The sequence below is a fragment of the Aquarana catesbeiana genome, linkage group LG07, assembly GCF_042186555.1.
Source record: "Aquarana catesbeiana isolate 2022-GZ linkage group LG07, ASM4218655v1, whole genome shotgun sequence".
In the NCBI taxonomy this organism is placed as follows: Eukaryota; Metazoa; Chordata; class Amphibia; order Anura; family Ranidae; genus Aquarana; species Aquarana catesbeiana.
In genome coordinates this window covers 253,192,167-253,211,776 of record NC_133330.1, presented here as the reverse complement: position 1 = coordinate 253,211,776, position 19,610 = coordinate 253,192,167, and the positions used below count along the sequence as shown (strand labels likewise).

General features: G+C 40.5%; 1 protein-coding gene across 1 annotated transcript in view; it reads left to right on the top strand.

Moving 5' to 3' along the window:
• The window catches only part of LOC141103524 (calcium-activated chloride channel regulator 1-like), a 68,317-nt gene extending 56,017 nt beyond the window's left edge, over positions 1-12,300 (top strand). The window contains exons 12-14 of the mRNA XM_073593201.1: positions 1,988-2,152; positions 3,646-3,876; positions 11,834-12,300. Of these exons, the coding sequence (XP_073449302.1) occupies positions 1,988-2,152; positions 3,646-3,876; positions 11,834-12,300 (863 nt within the window). The remainder of the gene's footprint in view (positions 1-1,987; positions 2,153-3,645; positions 3,877-11,833) is intronic.
• Positions 12,301-19,610: the final 7,310 nt, after the last annotated feature.

Here is a 19,610-nt window from a genome sequence, read left to right as displayed (position 1 = left end):
ACATGAACATTACTTTGTTTCTAATATGTTCTTGACTTTTTTTAGATTGTGACATGATGTGTGGCTTTTTGTGATCTGTCAGCGTGCTTAACTTTGTCATACAGCTTCAATTTTGGGATTTCTTGATTCAACAGGTCTGGCAGTAATCAGGCCTGGGTGTGGCAAGTGAAATTTAACTAAAAAATTGTGGTTAATCACAGTTTATTCATGATTCAGCATTTTCACATAGGGCCAGGCAGGTTTGAACAGCTTAATAAATGAAATAATAATTTAAAAATTGCATCTTGGATATACTCGGGTTATCTTTGTGTAATATTAAAATTTGTTTGATGATCTGAATCATTTAGGTGTGAGAAATATGCAAAAATAAAAAAAAAAAAAAAATAAGGAAGGGGGCAAATACTTTTTCACAGCATTGTATATTGCAGCACCAGTGCTTAGATGTGGTGACTAAATTAGTTTTCTTTTTGTCATGCCTTTTTCTTTTATATTCACCTGGTAGTCTTTTAAATAGCACACTTCCTGTTCCTGGGTTGCAACAATTGTCCACCTATTGTATCTATTGAAGGAGCCACCCAGGCTGGATGACTAATATGTCTGCAAATAAAAATTAAAATAAGTCTTTGTTCATCTCTATTACATTATAGCTGAAGGGTCTGTTAATTTAGTTATGATAGATAACAAGTGACAAGGACAGTGCATTGCTGGCAATATCAACAGATATTTCTGTACTTACTGAAAATGTTCTTAAGCTGGGTACACACTTTCAGAAAATTGGAAGAAAAATTCTGTATAAGGAACAATCATTCGATTTTTGTATAGTGTATAGTGTATACATAACTTTTGACGTCCGATTCACACTTTCCAAACAAAAATTTCCAATGGGACAAACTTCAAAATTTGAATGATTTTCTTTTAATGCATACGGTTTTCGTAAGAGAAAAATTGGATACAAAAGACTGCGTATGATCAGAAACAATTAAAACAAACAAACAAAAAAAAAAAGTCTTTGTCGTAAGAGAGTTTTGAAAACTCAGAATTGGTACAGTCACCACAATTAAGAACTGGTAAGCTGTAATATATTACATCTTTGTTTTTGGGTTTAGCTTTGCTTTAAGTAAAGCAGGTCACCGTATTCATCTATGTTAAATGTGCAGTATGTAATCCCTAACAATGAACTTCTCTTATTTGCTCCCGTTTAGTCTACTGAGCGGAACTAAACCCTCCTATCCTTTTCAGCCAAGGAAGCTGCCATCTTAACTTCTGTTAGATTTGCAACTGCCATGCTGCTGTACATGTGATCAATTTTGACACCAGCCATTTGATGGTTTGATCATTTTGTTTATAGCACAAGCAAATGTGACCTGTTTCGTTCCCGGAATTTATTAAATGTAACTGTTTTCTGAAACTGTTAAATCAATGGCTTTAGTTCCACTTTAAATATTCAATTGAAAGTGTTTTGTTATATCTAAAGTTGTGCCGAAAAAATATCTCTTGATTTTGTCAAATATCCATAGCTGTCTTGCCTTGTGCACTTTGCCTGTGTTATTTCAAGGATAATAATTACTCCTCCTGGTTCTGCCCTTGAAGTACAAACCAGCTTTCCCTATGTTGTGAAGATGAGGAGAGGAGGGGGTATTTTGTAGTTCGGCACAAGAAAACTGTGCAGGGCTGACACCATTCCTTCTGATTTTAGTCCAGCTAAGTCACTGTGTTGCCTTTGACACCAAGAAATTAGAAGCTGAATGTATTTCTGCCAAATCCACAGCATTTCTTTTTGTAGTAGCAGGGCCTTTAAAAGGTAAAACATGGGAAGATGTGTCATTCTTAGGTATATTATGAATAGAGATAAACACTGCTCAAACAAAGCCAAAGGCAGTTCGGCTCATTGTCAATTATGAAATTAATATTAAACTTCTTCAAATTCTTTAAAGGTTTTAGTATCTTTTAGGATTCTGTGCACTAAAGGTGTCCTGGTTTATTGCAGGTCCCGACATTGTTAAGAATGATGGTATCTACTCTAGATATTTAACAACTTTCACAGTTAATGGAAGATATGGTTTAAAAGTCCGCGTTGAAAGTACTAACAATAGAACCAGATTGGCACTGCCTCGAAATCGTGCTCTGTATGTCCCTGGCTATGTGGATAATGGTAAGACCATTGTATGCAAATATTAAGTTGACTTTACCTAACTGAAGCATGAAAGTGTTGCCCATATTAACTAACCCAGTGCTTTCATTGACACACCTGTTGTACTACTTAGTAAAGCAAAACCAAATCCTCCTTTCTGCTAAGGATAGTGAGATCTAAGCCTCTATTTAAATCTGCAGTTGCCATGGTGCTGCACACATGACCAACTATGATACCAGGCTGGGGGCTTGACAGAGCGGACATAAGCACACTGGCAACTGTAACAGTTATCACCAAAGGCATGCCGTAGCCTCCCTGACGGTTTTTCCGAGTGTGGCTCGGGGTTAAATTTCAGCACCATTAGCGGTAACCCCGAGCCACACTCGGGATTACATTGCAGGATCCTGGTGCGGTGTTACTTACCTTGTCCCCAGGATCCTGCAATGTCCCCCTCTGTGTCTGCGGGCTCTGTCCTCCTCCGAAGCCTCTCTGTGCCAGGCTCCGTTCCCTGCGAGCGGCGCGACGCACAGGGGCAGAGCCTGACGGCAAATTTAAAAAAATTTTAAAAAGCTGTATAAATGTCAATGGTCCCAAAAAAGTGTCCGATCTGCCCGCCGCAATGTCGCAGTCCTGCTAAAAATTACCGATCACCGTCATTACTAGTAAAAAATAAATTAATAATAACAATGCCATAAATCTATCCCCTATTTTGTAGACGCTACTTTTGCACAAACCAAGCCATATACATTTTTTTTTTTCCCAAAATGTAGAAGAATACATATTGGCCTAAACTGATGAAGACATTTTTTATTTTTTATTTTTTTGGGGGGATATTTATTATACCGTTTCAGGTCCGATTTCAGACAGAATTTTTGCCTGAATTCGGACCTGAAACGGACCAAAAGACTCACAGGACCCCTGTGCAAATTCGCACTGGAGCCGCAGCAGAGATATGTGAACTGGCTCCATAGAGAGCCAGTCACAATCTCCTGCTATTGCGAATTGGATGGGGGGAACCCAGCCTCAATAAACTATGAGAGTGGTCATCAGTGCCCTTGAAGTTCATTGAGAACTACAAGCCACCTGCTGCGGTGGTGGATAGGACTTGTAGTACATTCATTCACAGATGTGTGTGAATGAATGATGCAGTTGTGTGAGCAGAGCCTCACACAGCTGCATTGTTTTTAAAAGATCCCCCGGAGACTCCTGACTCTTGTCACAATGGGGGATTGAGGGGTGAGCGGGGCAGCTGCATTAGTAACACATTACATGTTACACCCTAATTACGGGTGTAACATGTTACAAAAGGTGAACTTATCCTTTAATTGTTATTTCCAAGGCATCCTGTTCCTTTCCTCTTTGCTGTCCACCTTATGACTTTTTGTAGCATATAGGTTACCCTTGAAATGAGTGCGTTTGTGTGCATGTTCATGCATCTGTGTATATTTCATTATCATGCCACACAAACTGTAACTTACCTGGTAAGGCATAAAGACTTATTTTTCTTTTTTAAGGTCAAGTTATTATGAATCCTTCAAGGCCTGAAATCAGTGAAGAGGATCTCAGTGTGGGATCATTCTCTAGAACTGCATCAGGTGGTTCATTTGTGGTATCTAAGGTGCCTACAGGTCCCCAACCAGACATCTACAAACCTGAGAAAATAACTGACTTAGTAGCAAAGATAGAAGAAGAAACAATTGTGTTATTCTGGACAGCAACGGGTGATGATCTGGACCAGGGTAATGGTAAGTAGTCCTTGTACAGTGCCATTCCTGCCCCTTATGGAAGCTGAACTTTACCCATAAAAATTTGATAACAAATGTTCTTTAGTAAGGAACATACATTCCACATTAATAATTATGCTACCAGTTCCACTTTAATAAGGTAAAGTGCAGGGGCATGGGTTGTCAGCTTCTTCAGGAAGTTTGTAGATTTTCACAGGTTTCAGAACACTAGCAATTAGTGTGAGACATGCAAATACCAACTGTTTTAACAACAAAAAAAAAACTCTACTGTGTATAATCACTGTGCAAATTTTATAAAAATATGAAATGTAGTGCTGATCCCTCAGTAGATTTATAAGAAATTATAAAAAAAAATTGAAAACCATAAATAAAACTAGTATACAGCAAACTAATATCACTAATATTGATTATATCAAATTATGCTAATAATCACCAAAATGCATAATTATAAGCATAAAGTAAAACATTTCTTAATATAAATGATCAGTGCAAAGTACAGTAATATAAGTGAAAAACAGTCCAAGCTCCCTCCTCCAAACACCGCTGTTATTTTCCCATGAGCACCTGGTTGGTTGTAAACTCACCTCCAACTTTGGACCACTTTAACTAATAAGATGTTGACATCACAAGGTTCCACCTCCACCCTTGTGACAACAACACACATGGGTATATAACAGTGGTATTTGGAGGATTGGGAGATTGGGCACAGGGATTAAAACTTGTAACACTTTATTTGTAAACAATAGTTTCACTTACAGGGAGGTAGACTGTAGTAGGTTCACCGTGCAGAAAGATCATGTGTCAACATAGCAAGATAGAACAAAAGGATTGATGTGATCAGTATGCCCAAGACTAAGCACAAGACCCGCAAGATGATGGTAATATGCATGGTGTCTGTGGCTGTTCTCTATGCGCGTCCATACAGTACAACTCCACTCGAGGTGTGAGAGGGAGGTGGGCGGCAACATGTTTTGAGGGCTTTGTCAAGCCTTGCACGGTGCACCTACTACAGTCTACCACCCTGTAAGTGATACTATTGTTTAGAAATAAAGTGTTACAAGTAGCACCCTGCTACTTTGTTCCCATTTGCTGGAGGAGCTGTGGCATTGTTTTTTACTCCTGAAGTTTCATTCCCTTGCTGACTTAAGGATGTATCATGAGCTATAAAGTGAAGTGAGCGGTTGTACAGAGAACCCGATACCATCTTTTATTGCTGGAAAGGGAGTTTGCACTGTTTTACTGGAAGATGTACCCCAAACAATGCAGGCAGGGGGCAAAGGACTAGTCACCAGTATTACCCATGGTTTCCTTCAGCTGATCTTTTCTCCATTATTTACTTACTATGCTGTATTGTGCACCGTGTCTCTATTAGAAAGTAGACATCTCGGTAGAGGCATGACTTTGCTTCTTCATATCAGAACTTCCATCAAGGAGAACAGTGGGTAGCACTCCAAATAGCCTGAGGTTAGCAGCCAGTGGTAGCCTTAATTGACACAGCAGTAATAAAGCTAAAGGATGTAGGTACTAGGAAGTGCACTGCTTTTATTCAAGAGGAATTCCAGACAAAAGGTTGAGTTTTTAGGGTTCTTCTTAGGCACAATTAACACTCTAGATATTACCTGAAACATAGCAAATCTTTACAATTTGAGTTCATTTCCACTTTACAGACAGGTTTTTGATGTATACGTTTGAGAAAGTAAAACTCAGAAAGTTTAGTAAGGTGGTATTTAGGGACCAAAAAACCCTCAACTGAAGCAGAGTATAGCACAATAGGGTCTAGACATGTGCAGAACGGTAAAATTTGTTCAGTTTTGTTTCAGATAGATTTGATATGTTACTAATTTATATGAATAAGGTGCTTAAAGTCCAAAGAAAAGTAAGCACTAGCAGCACTAAAGTGATAAATAACTTAGTCCATGAATTGGAACAACTCATATCCATCATGAATCCTTCATAGCAGAGCTGACACACTGTTAGTAATTCTCATTAGGTTGATTAATTGCATCACCGCACCACATGGGGCTTCTCACCCTGTTGATAATAAGCTCACCAGAAGTTGGAAGGAAATACGCCTTTAGAATATTATGGTAATGATATAAGCAGGCATCCTCCCATCAGTAGATCCACAGCTGGACTACTCCTTCAGGATACAACCTCCTCTTCAGTAAGTGCTGGCAGAACTCGTCAAGGAAGGAGTAGTATTTGTGCAACTAGTTTGGTTAGCAAGACAGAATGACATCGAAGCAGATGAATGTTCTTTTGCCATCAGCAACAGGATTGCTAGTGTGACATGGTCTTAAATGCTTGAATATATTTTATTGGCAGAAGTTGACTGGAGTATAATTTAATATAATTCTCCGTTAACCTTGGTCAAGATGTTTTCAATTCTTCTGCAAGTTCAGATCTGAACTTGCAGAAGAATTGAAAATATTCTCAGCAGTGCCTTAAGAATTACTGCAGTAAACCTTTCATCTTTGGGGATAACTTGACCAAGGTTAAAGGAGAATTATATTAAATTATACTCCAGTCAACTTCTGCCAATAACGAAAAATATATTCAAGCATTTAGGACCATGTCACACTAGCGATCCTGTTGCTGAAGGCAAAAGAACATTCATCTGCTCCTTCGATGTCATTCTGGCTTGCTGACCAAACTAGTTGCACAAACACTACTCCGTCGTTGCCAGGTTTCCATCAGCAAGTGATTAATGCTGTAGAAGCAGACACCACCATTACGGAGACTGCCATCCCCAGTGATAGCACTTACTGAAGATGAGGTTGTATCCTGAAGGAGTAGGCTGGCTGTGGATCTACTGACGGAAGGAGGCCCACTTATATCATTACGATAATATTCTGAAGGCGTATTCCCTTCTAACTTCTGGTGAGTTCATTATCCACAGGGTGAGAACCCCCATGTGGTTCGGTAATGCAATTAATCAACCTGATGAGAATTACTAACAGTGTGTCAGCTCTGCTACGAAGGATTCATGATTGATATGAGTTGTTCCAATTCATGGACTGAGTTGTTTATCGCTTTAGCGCTGCTAGTGCTTACTTTTCTTTGGACTTTAAGCACCTTATTCATAAGATATTTGTTTTTATAATAGCAGCCTTTCAATTTACTGGAATATTTTTATTCATTGAAAAATCAGATCATTCTAATGCGCTGAGGGTGTCACGATCAGGCGTCAGGCTTGAAGACCAGTTGCTTTAGCAGTTGCAGGACTACTACCAACTAGCAGAATAGGTACACAGGCAGTCACCCTGGCAGATGACACAGGCTTACCTAAGGTGCGGAGTCTAAGTACTAACCGGTGTTCACCAGAGCTCCTGATGGTGGAGATGGATTTAGCTGCAAGTTAGTACCAGGTCGCAGTCCTTGGGTTTGCCCCACAAGGGTGTGAGTAAGCTGGGGTCCAGTAGCGGATGAGCAAATAAGGATCAAACAGCAGCGTGGTCAGTAAACAAGCCAAAAGGTCAGTAACGAGTAGTTGCAGGTTGGGATCAGGCAGTAGAGTAGTGAAGAAACAAGCCAAGAGTCGATCACGAGTGGTAGCAAAATACAGACGGCAGCAGGGAAGACAAACACAAGGCAGTGGCTGAGAAGGCACAATAACCTGGCAAAGAGGAAGTGCTGAGACAAGGCTTATATAGGAAGTTCATGGGAGGAGCAAGGAGTTCAAGGTTCAACAGCAATCAAGACACAAGGCAGGGTTTTCCAATGGATCAGGTAGGATTGTCCAATAGATCAAGCAGGGAGCTGTCCAGCATCCCAGATAGCTTAGTGGGAAGAGTCAACGCCGGACACAGAAGAAGTCCTAGGTTTGAGCCCAGGTCCTGACAGAGGGGAAGCTGACTATTGCTTTTTGTGATTGTATACTTTCTTGGCTTAAATGTTACTAATTTTGTTTTGTTAATTCATTTCGGAATTTGTTTAGTTTTGTTTCATTTAATTTCCTTATGTTTATTAATTTTCTAATGAATTGCAAACTTTCGCAAAAATTTGAATTCAGATCGGTTGAAAAATGATTGTCCAATTCAAATTCTGTGTGAAGAATAGCTGGTTGTTAAGGAGCGGGCCGGGAAGCCAGCAGCTGCGTCCTTAACAACCAATGACTCATCAGCTGTCAGCAGACTTCCCTGCTGAGAGCTGAAATGTAAACAAAAGAATGCTGGCTATAGAAAAGTCAGAACAAAAACAATGTGGGGTCCCCCCCAATCCATACCAGGCATTTCGGGTTTGGTATGGACCCCAATAGGAACCCCACGCTGAAATGTAAAAAACGGCGTGGGCCCCCCCCCAAATTCCATACCAGACCCTTATCTGAGCATGCAGCCTGGCAGGCCAGGAAAGGTAGGGGGAAGAGCGAACGCCCCCCCCCCCCTCCCGAACCATACCCAGCCACATACTCTCAACATGGGGGGGGTGTTTTGGGGCAGGGGGCTGTGCCCTCCCACACCCCAAAGCAGGGGTCTGTGGGTGGGGGGCTTACCAGAATTTGGAAGCCCCCTTTAGCAAGGGGGCCCCCAGATCCCGCCCCCCCATGTTAATGAGTATGGGGTACACAGCACCTCTACCCAGTCACCAAAAAAGTGTAAACAGTGAACAAAGACACAACACAAGTTTTTGACATTTCCTTTAGTATAAAATAAAAAACAATGTCACCCGATGTAGATCCATCATCAATCACGCCGCCCGCCGCACCACCGGACCTTAAAAAGAAAAAAAAAGAAAGAATCTCTGGCCTTGTTGAAATCTCTCCACCGACTGCCTGCTCCTCCATCTGACATTTATTAAATAGCTAAGGGGGGAGTCACCTGATTACATCAGCAGACCACCCCGCCCCTTGGGATGTCACTGATCAGGGCATGCTGGGTCGATGACATCACAAGGGGGCAGGGTCACCTGAAGTCATCAGGTGACTCTGCCTTTTACCTATTTAAGAAAGTGGAACAGGCAACCGGTGGGGAGCCTTTGACGAGGCCAGAGGTTTTTTTTCTTTTTTCAGGTCCGGCAGTGCAGCGGGTGGTGTGATTGACGGATGGATCCACACCGGGGGACATTATTTTTGATTTTCGAATAAAGGAATTATCAAAACACTTGTGTACTGTCTTTATTCACTTTTTACACTTTTTTGGTGAATGGGTAGGGGTAATATGTACCCAATACTCATTCACATAGAGGATGGGCAAGATCTGGGGGCTTCCAGATTCTGATAAGCCACCCCCCCCGCAGACCCCTATGATATCAACATGGGGACAAGGTACTTTGGGACGGGGAGGGCAGGGCCCCCCTGCCCAAAAGCATCCCCCCATGTTGAGGACATGTGGCTTGGTATGGTTCAGAGCTTACACACTGCTAGTAATGCTCGTCCCCCCTCTTTCCTTGCCTGCTGGGCTGCATGCTCGAATAGGGTCTGGTATGGATTCCGGAGGGGACCCCACATCGTTTTTTTTTTTTTTTAAATTTTGGAGAATCTCCGAATAACCAAAATTTTGTCCAAATTCACATTTGGACCGAAAAGAATTGCACATATCTAATAAAGTATTTTTTATAACAGAAGGTATAAACATGTCTTGTTCCAATGCAATGTCTTACTCCTCATTTCGAGATTGTGGATGGAGCCTTACAAATCATTCCTTTATGCACAATGACTAATGCCCCGTACACACGGTCGGATTTTCCGACGGAAAATATGTGATAGGACCTTGTTGTCGGAAATTCCGACCGTGTGTAGGCTCCATCACACATTTTCCGACACACAATGTTTGAGAGCAGGCTATAAAATTTTCCGACAACAAAATCCGTTGTCGGAATTTCCGATCGTGTGTACACAAATCCGACACACAAAGTGCCACGCATGCTTAGAATAAATAAAGAGATGAAAGCTATTGGCTACTGCCCCGTTTATAGTCCCGACGTACGTGTTTTACGTCACCGCGTTCAGAATGATCGGATTTTCCGACAACTTTGTGTGACCGTGTGTATGCAAGACAAGTTTGAGCCAACATCCATCGGAAAAAATCCTAGGATTTTGTTGTCAGAATGTCTGATCATTGTCCGACCGTGTGTACGGGGCATAAGTGTACATCCAAAATCACTGGTAAAAAAACACAGATACAGCCTAACATTATAGGGCCATTCATTCCAAACTAAATACAGCTGTTTCAGGTTTGTTGATCATCTTCACTGCACTGCATACAAATAATTACTTCTATAAAGTATTCAGTTTGGGGACCAACAAGAAAGTATAGCCCAGAAGATTGTAGTAAGAAACTTCAAAAGGAACTAAATACTCCCCACTGATCAATTGCAACTATATTGGAGGCCTCACTGATAAAAAGTGCACTACTGCAAAGTGTCATCCTTAAAATTGAACTCCAGGGGAAACAAAAATATTCTTTTGCAGTGGGGCTTCCCCTGTACTGCAGGGGTTAAATGCTCATCGAGGTCTAGGGGACTGCAAAAAGCAGTTTTTCTTACCCAATCCTTTACTCCTGCAGGGTCCTCTGCAAGGAGGAACTTTTGTTCTCCCTGGAGATGGGCTTTATAACTATCTAAAGTTCCTCTGGGACATATGGGTAGCATTAAATAAAATGAGGGCAGGTTTAACTTGAAGGAACATACTAGATGTACAGACCTGCTTACACCCCCACCCCCCCCTCTACTCTACTTTTGATGTGTTGTTGTGCCTTTAAGTAGGACCGGGCCTCCTCCAAGGTAAGCCTGTTCTCAATTTATTCATTGCTATGGATGGCCCATATAGTTTTCAATTAGGAGTCGGACTACACTTTGAAGGGTTGCCTTTTTATGGCCCTGTGACCTCAAATATTTGTAAATGTATGCAAACTCTGTCTTTAAAAGTTAGAAACAGTTTATAATTAGATTTTCATTGGTGAGTATTGGTTATCCGTGATAACTGCTGATACAAGTGATACATCAGTACAGATATTGTCAGATAAGGGTACCGAGGCCGAGATGCTGAGAGCGGTAACCTTTTGCAACTAAGCGCACTCCACTCCTGGAGATGGTACACGGGGTGAATGGCACAAAAAGGCACGAGTCACCAGCAGGCAGGGCAGGTCTTGCGTGAAGGTCACCGGCAGGGAGAGAGCTGTGCGGAACTGGAAGATGCTGAAGCTCAAGAAGGAAAACGAACAGCTAATCCAACAGCTGGTGGAGGATCAAACACCGGTGACTGGCAAGAGTCTCTAGATAGGCAAAACAGTATAGTGCAAAGGACTGTTAGTAGGTCTGTCAGCAGGCTGATGATTTAGTACTGAAGACTGATAGCAAAGTCCGTAAAACAGGCTGAGGGTCAAACACAGATAACTGGAGGCAAAGTCTGTCAGCAAGCCAGGGGTCGAGCACTGAAGACATTAGCAAAGTCCAGGAGCAGGCTGAGGGTCAATCACTGGAGACAGGAAGCAATATCCGTAGACAGGCCGAGAGTCAAACACAGGAAGCAAGTAGAGAGGTCCGAGAGGCAAGCCGAGGATCAGATGCAGGAAGAGATCAGAGCAGGTCAAGGTCAATCTGGGTCACAACAGGTAATCAAGAATCAGGAGCAGGAACAACAAGCAGGAAACACACGGGGAGCTGAAAGACAAACCAGCAATCTGGTCATGGCACAGAGTGGCTTTATAGGCCAGTGGGAGGCTCATGTTGTGTGCGCGCTATTGCGTACGCGCGTTCGCCGTTCCGCTGAATCCCCACGTGCATTAGTTGTTTCGCTGAATTGCACACACACATTAGCCGTTTCGCTGAATTGCGCACACGCTTTAGCCGTTCCGCTGTATTGTGCCCAGGGATGCATCGGAGTGCCGCTCTACCGCACATGTGCGAAGGAAGGCAGCTATGTTGACGAGACTGGTACTTGCTTCTTTCCTGACAGATATATATTTATTTTAATTTGCCTTATGTATATTGTAAATACTAATAATAACTTTATTTTCAGCTACTGCATATGATTTAAGAATGAGTGTTAACCCCAGGGATCTCAGAGAGAACTTTGACAATGCAACCCAAGTGAACACCTCTAGTGTTACACCTCTTCCAGCTGGGTCCACTGAAACCTTCACATTTGTACCAGAAAATATAGCTATCAAGAATGGTACGATCCTTTACTTTGCCATAATTGCTTTTGATAAAGTTGGTCAGAAATCTGATGTGTCCAATACAGCCCAAGCAGCTCTCTTCATTCCTCCAACACCTGAACCTACAACACCTGAACCTCCTACAACGCCTGAACCTCCAACAACACCTGAACCTCCTTCAAATGACAATTCAGATCATCCGAATGGAGTAATACTGCTGACACTGATAATATGTTCAACAGTTATTGTCATATGCATTATTATAAGTATAACTATATGTTGTGTGAGCTGTCATAAGAAGAAAAGACAGCCACAAATGAGAATCTGAAACAAGTTGAGAACAATTCTGTAATTGGGCTGATTGTACAAATATGAACCTGGTGATCTTATGCCACTTCCTTTATTCTATGCATGAACAGGAAATGCTTTAGGCCACGTTAATCAAAGTGAAAAAAAAACTCTCTGCTCTCCATCATAGGCAGTCAAATGCAGTCTTCTTTCATTTCCTTTCCTAAACTGGAGGAGCGAAATGAAGAATCAGAATAAAGTCCATTAAGAAACTTTCTCTTTCGAGTTGCATCCTCACAGTTCTTAAGTCTTTGTCTCTCAGTAATGGAAATAGTCATTCAGTAGCAAGTACTATTAGCAGACAGGAAAAGCTAGACTTATACTGTACTCTGAGGGCTGCAACACATTTTATATTACTGCAATGTATGTAATGTGCATGTAAAGCTGCCCCTTTAAGTGGTTAAACCCACTTTTAACGCAATGGAATAATAAAAGTAAGGCGCTACTGTGTTAATAAAAATGACATAATCATTAATCCATAACTTAAAAGTACAAAATCTTATGAAAGTCCCATCAGTGTTATCAAGATCCTCTTGAAAGCCTCTAATCTCTGTGATAAAAGATGTGCAATGCTCACAATCTCCTTGATACACTGTAGTGCTCCACCAAACGTGTGTATAAAATGCACACTCACCAACCATGAATACAAAGCAAGCCTTCAACAGTTTTAAGTATTTCCAGCTTCTAGTTATCCGACCATGATCTAGATCCCGATATTCACGTATTGGCATAGAGGGTTCACCAACCCCAGGCCCTCCAGGTATCTCTAATAAAGTATAAGAAGGACCCAAAAAGAGTGTAATAGAGTATCATGGTGTAGTAATTTAATACAATTTTCATATATAAAAAGTAGCAAATGCACACTTACATTTAGAAGTGGAAAATTGTGTGGTCAAAGTCCAGTATCAAACATTTCAATATGTATGGCACCAACATCCCTTGTATATATACATATATATTAAATATAGTCATTTAATACAATTTTCATATATATAAATATATAAAAAGTAGCAAATACACACTTACATTTAGTGGTGCTAGCGTTAGAACCAACATACACAGCCTCAATGTGTAAATAAGCTGCATGCACCGAGTCATCGTGCGTCCCAACAGCCGGAAATGATGCCCAAGGTTTAGCCAGAAGTGACGTCAATGATGGCGGATGCGCAGCCTCAATGCATTTCGCAGCTCATGCGTCATCAGAAAGCTCAGTGCGAATGGCTTATTTACACACTGAGGCTGTATATGTTGTTGTTAACCCTAGTGCCACTAAATGTAAGTGTGCATTTGCTACTTTATATATATATATATCTATATATCTATATCTATATATCTATATATATATCTATAGATATATATAGATATATATATATATATGAAAAATGTTTTAAATTACTACACCATGATACTCTATTACACTCTTTTTGAGTTCTTCTTCTAATACTGTATGGGAGAGAGATATCTGGAGGGCCTGGGGTTGGTGAATCCTCTATGCCAGTGGTTCTCAACCTCTGTACTCAAGTACTCCCAACAGGCCATGTTTTCAGGTTTTCCTTTATCTTGCACAGGTGCTTTAAATCAGAGTCAATGGCTTGGTATTTTGGACATCTATTTTATCTAAGAGAAATTCCCAAAACATGGTCTGTTGGGGTACTTGAGGACCGAGGTTGAGAACCACTGCTCTATGCCACTACATGAGTATTGGGATCTAGATCATGGTCAGATAACTAGAAGCTGGAAATACTAAAAACTGTTGAAGGCTTGCTTTGTATTGATGGTTGGTGAGTGCATTTTATTCACACGTTTGGTGGAGCACTATATTAAGGGGATTGTGAACATTGTACATATTTTATCCCGATGTTTGGAGTCTTTCAAGAGGATCTTGATAACACTGATGGAACTTTCATAAGATTTTGTACTTTTAAGTTATGGATTAATGATTATGTCATTATTATTAACATAGTAGCACCTTACTTTTGTTACTATATTGAATGTACGTGATGTGCAATAGCATGTTGCAGTGCCATTCATTTTGAATGGCACTCCAACTCATTAAGGCAAAGCAGTTTCAATGCTCACTTGCTGTTGTGCTACACAATACATATTCATGTACTACTTTGCCTTGTGGTGTGCTGCATTAGAACAAAAATGCTGCATGTTTGTTATCCATTCTAGTGCGTTGGCATCCCCTTCAAAATGAATGGACTTCCTTAATGCAACACATGTTAACGTGTGAGATAACTTGTGTTGACGCAAACCATAGGGATGGAAAAGTCTGAATCGGCCCCTATTCTTTTTGACTGTGTTTATACATTGCCAGCTATAATCAGTTAGTTCAGCACTTAGAAAGACCCGGTCACATAATTAAAACTTTGGATAAAAGGCGTGTACCTCTAAAAAAGAAACAAAAAATGTACCTTTCCTGCTGCCTGTGCCACTGAATGCTGCTCATTGGCTGAGAAATCAGCCCTGAAAGTCCACTGGGAAACTGACCCCATTCCAGGAGTGTTGATATAAAAAACACTAATCAATGCAGTTACTGTAGGTATTAAAACAATCATTAAATGTATTTATAAATGCAAACAATATAAGTATCTGAATTAGACTTGGTGTCAGCCTCTATTCCCTGCACAGCAAACCCAGGCAGGGAGAGAGAGGGTCCATTTAGGCTCTACTGCATGTATATGTGCTGACACACAACATGCTTACAGGAAGGAAGAGCAGTATGAGCAGAAGGATGAGCTAATCTGTCTGCCACCACTCCTTCAGTGTGCAGTCAAAGACTGGGGCAGTGAGGTGAGTAAGCTGTATTTTTAACAGCAGTAGATCAAAGTCCAACTTGCCTTTGCTGTTTAGCAAGGTTGCTAAAATAAATGTGAATTTATAGTGCATATTTATTTCTTGGCCTGGAGTTCATCCTAAACCGCCAACCAAAATGAGCCTTTAGAAGCAATGTGTCAACATACTGAAGCTAGTGTTAGATGGACTAGTAGATTTAGATGGACTTTACATAAGGGACTAACAAATTAAAGGATAAGTTCACCTTTTGTAACATGTTACATGTTACACCCATGTTACAAATGGACCAGCACCCGACTCCCCCCCCCCCCCCTCGGCTCCCCGATCTGACAGCTAGTGGGGATCTTCTTCTCTTCCCTGCTAGCTGTCACAATTCTAAAACAAATGTGGCCAAGTGGGGCTCTGCACAACCTGCCCGCGTCACACATTCACAGTGTTCTGTGAATGGAAAACTACAAGGTCTGGCAGCCTTTGCGGCTTTTAATTTTCAATGAACTTCCACGGCGCTGTGGAGCACTGTGGTAGTTCATTCTCTCTTCCTGTCAAATTGTGTCTTGCTTGCTCTGCTGATCACTGGTGCAATGCTTTGGAGGCTCCAAAAACAAAAAAACATAAATGCACATTTTTTTATGTGCATTTATTATTTTTTGTTAAAAGATGAACTTATCTTTTAAAGTTGATCCCAAACTAACACTTTTTAAGCAGTTATGGAAACAGGTTTTTTTTCTTTTTTTTAACTAAATTAATAAAAGCTGACCATTTTAAGCACCCCTGTCAGTGTCAAATAATTAGTCTCAACCCAAAAACTGCCACTTTAATTGGACAGCTTGCTCTGTAAAGATAGCTGGAAAAAAACACACACTGGCAGGAATAACAGGTTATCAAACTATGTTACAGGGAGACTCAGAAAAGCTACAACTTCTGCAGTTTCTATTTTGCCCATAGTTCCACTTTAAAGTTGACCAAAAATTGGCAGAATGTTCTAGAAAGTTTCTTTCTTTTTCGAATCATTAGTGGGTCAAATCATCGTTCATTTTGGACTGCCATATTGAGAAAATTCAAAGAAGCTGGATAGAATTTTTTTCTCAAACGAACACCTTTCTAACAGTGTTTATGGTTTTCATTTGGTAAAGTCCATTCATTCTAAAATCAAATGTTAAAAGCAAACAAAATCTTTCAAACGACATTTGGATGTTCTGAGAATTTTTGTATACATTTTCCTAACACTTTCCTAAGAATTTTCATTTAAAATGTGATCCATCTTTGGCCAGCTTAAAGTGGATGTAAACCCTCTCCTATACCCAGGGAAGTGAACAGCCTCAGATGATACACAGTGATGAATCTCCCTACATAAGTTTTACTTGTATATCTGTCTTTCCCTTTCTACATTCTTCATAAAGTGCACATCATGTTACAAATCTTATTTCCTCATTCAGCAGTGGGAGGGAAGTCTGGGCTTACAATGTGTGTGAGAGCTGATTGGAGGAAAGGCACACACCCCCCTCCACATAGGCGGAGGAACAAAGAAATATGTAGAGCTGCAGTCTGAATAGACCAGCTCTCTGCTAATCTCTATGCACCCTCCCCGACACAAATTTCCAGCTTGTGTGTCGGAGAGTTTGTCCGAAGTTATCATGCTGATAACAGAGGAATGGAGCAGAAGAAAGACACGGCAGTGCTTTGGAGAGAGATAAGTAAACACTACAGATATATGTGTCCAGGTCAGATTTAATCAATCGGGTTTACAACCACTTTAAGCCCTTCTTAGAGATGGCTATCCATACAATAGTACTCAGAATTCTATTATATGTCACTGTATGGTGAATGTGTACACCAATGGGCTCTTCAGTTGTATATGTTACTAGACGCAGTGGGGACATTTTCTCATGACCTAGAAAATCCCTTTACAGCTTTTCAGTGGTATGTTTACAATATGTGTAGTAAAGGTGAACTTTTAGATGCTGAATATTGCAGAGGCATTTTATGAAAATGTTTTACCTGTAATGCATTATCAATATCCAATACAATGTGACATGCAGTTTGTGTCTTTGAATCAAATTGTGCATAATACAATAAGGTAAATTGTCATGTCAATACTTTATATATATATTTTAATCACTAAGTTCTTATTAATTATAGCACAAATAAAAATGTTCAAAAATAACAAACAAAAACAGACAATTTATAACATTGTTGCCATGTTTACGTATTCTATCATACAAGCTATATAAAAAAGTCCTCTAATGGGACTTTAAAGGGCGGTAACTCCTCAATGATCAAACATAGTTATAAAGATATTGTATTTTTATTAGAAAAGTTAAAAAAACACAGATAGGAGAAATATGATAAAAAATCACAATGGATGCATATACAGAGATATATACAGATTGACATACAAAGACCACTGAACTCTGTCGGGTATTGTATACGACAGAGGGTGACCAACGCGTTTCAAGTTTACAACATTGATCCTCTTCTTCAGGGAAAAGTGGTATGAAACAAAATGTTTTTATGTATATAATTGATAAAAAAAGCAAAAAATAATGAATACATATTCATCTTACATGAATTATACAGTAGTACAAACAAATATTCAAACAACAATTTACATATACACTAACCATGTGGTTTGGGTGGAGTATCATTAGTATTGGATCCTATTAAAACCACAGAAAAGACTTGCTGCCATAAACCATTCAGGATGGGAACACCCGGTAAGGTTGCACGACAGGCACAGACATAGCCACCCACAGAGGGCACCCTGCGTCCGCCTCAAATAGAGATGCGCTACAACAGGGATCGAAACAACCAGGGTCTCTAAAGTAGAGAGTGTTACTAATTATTAAAGGTAAGTAAAATAAGGCATGGATAAGTCCACTGAACTACATGGTAAGTGGTCACTTAACCACTATGCTGACCTTTTACCAGGTGGATTTGCATCAAGAGAAACAGGAACACAGACGAGTCATACCCTGTGATGTGAGAAGTGCGGAAAGAGCCACCAAACCAGGCTGTTAACCTAATGCATAGGAAGAGGAACATAGCGACTGCATAAGTATGGATTTGGAGAAGCGAAGGGCATTGTGTCTTGCAATATGATGACAATCCATAAAGTATGGATAGCATAAGTGCAACTGTAATTAGGTTAATGTGATCCGAGTGTGGCATAAGGAGGGGCCAGAGTAAGGAAGGAGTGCCCCCGGGTCCCCGGCATGCGCACCCGCCCCCGCAAGGACACCCCGATGGTAATGGTGTCCAGCATCCATGGACGACACAGAAGCGGCATCACGAGGTCATCCACCCAATGAACAGAGGGCTGGATGTGACGTCACGGTGACGGGAACCCGTGTCAGTGGCCTGCGGCGCATCTAGGTGCCATGGCATGGCATAATATTCGTTATTCATGATGACGATATTGCTCCCTTCATCGGAGGGTTTAATCATAATGGTAGAATTGTCTGCTGTTTTTTAACTTTTCCAATAACAATACAATATCCTTATAACTATGTTTGAAGTCCTATTAGAGGATTTTTTTGTATAGCTTGTTTGATCAGGGATGTGGGCAGATACTTCTATCCTATAAATATTTTGCACAACTTCCAGAAATTTACATATTCTATCATAAAACAGAGCTTTAGATTTCACACTAGACAGGACAATTTCCATAGTAATACCGTACATTTAGTCACAAAAGGTGTCTACTGAGAACAAGCAGAAGAAAAAAAAAAAAAAAGTGTACAGCCAAACCTGTTAACCAAATTTCTATGCATGCATAATGTACCTAGGTTCAATGTGATGAGTGAAAGTAGCAATAAACTCCATAAAGATCACTATAGGACCTTATCAAGTTATAATTTACTATGTGTACAACAGTCCTATCAAGGCACTTCAGCTGGCCATACACTAGTATAATTTTGTTTGAATTTTTTTTTTTACCAGTTAGTTTCTATTAAAGTTTTCAAAATATACAAACGAGTGCAAAAAGTACAAAAGAAAGAACACAATAACAGACAACAGCATTCGGTATCGTAAAAAGAAAAATGGCATGTGGTACAAAGCAATACAATTGCAGAATATAGGTACAGTGTCATTTCAAATACACATTGGAACATACTAAAATCTCATTCACCAGCTGGGAGGAGAGGAAAAGATAAAAGGCAAAGGGAGGGCGTAGAAGGAAGGAGAAAAAGAAGAGGGGTACCAGGAAAGGTAAAGGGGGGTAAGAAAGAGGAAAAGGAGGAAAGAGAGACAACAAGGGTAGTAACCAAGAAAACCCACAGACTAGGTCTGCTAAAATCTGCAATTATGAACCTAAACTGAATGTAGGATCTCTGCTCTGGCATCTATGTTCCCCATTCGGTGTGTTCCACAAATAGGGAAAAATCTCAGCCTCACAGCCCCACATGTTTCACCCCAACCACAGGGCTTAGTCATGGAGGCAAGTTTTCCTCCATGACTAAGCCCTGTGGGTGGGGTGAAATATGTTTGTAG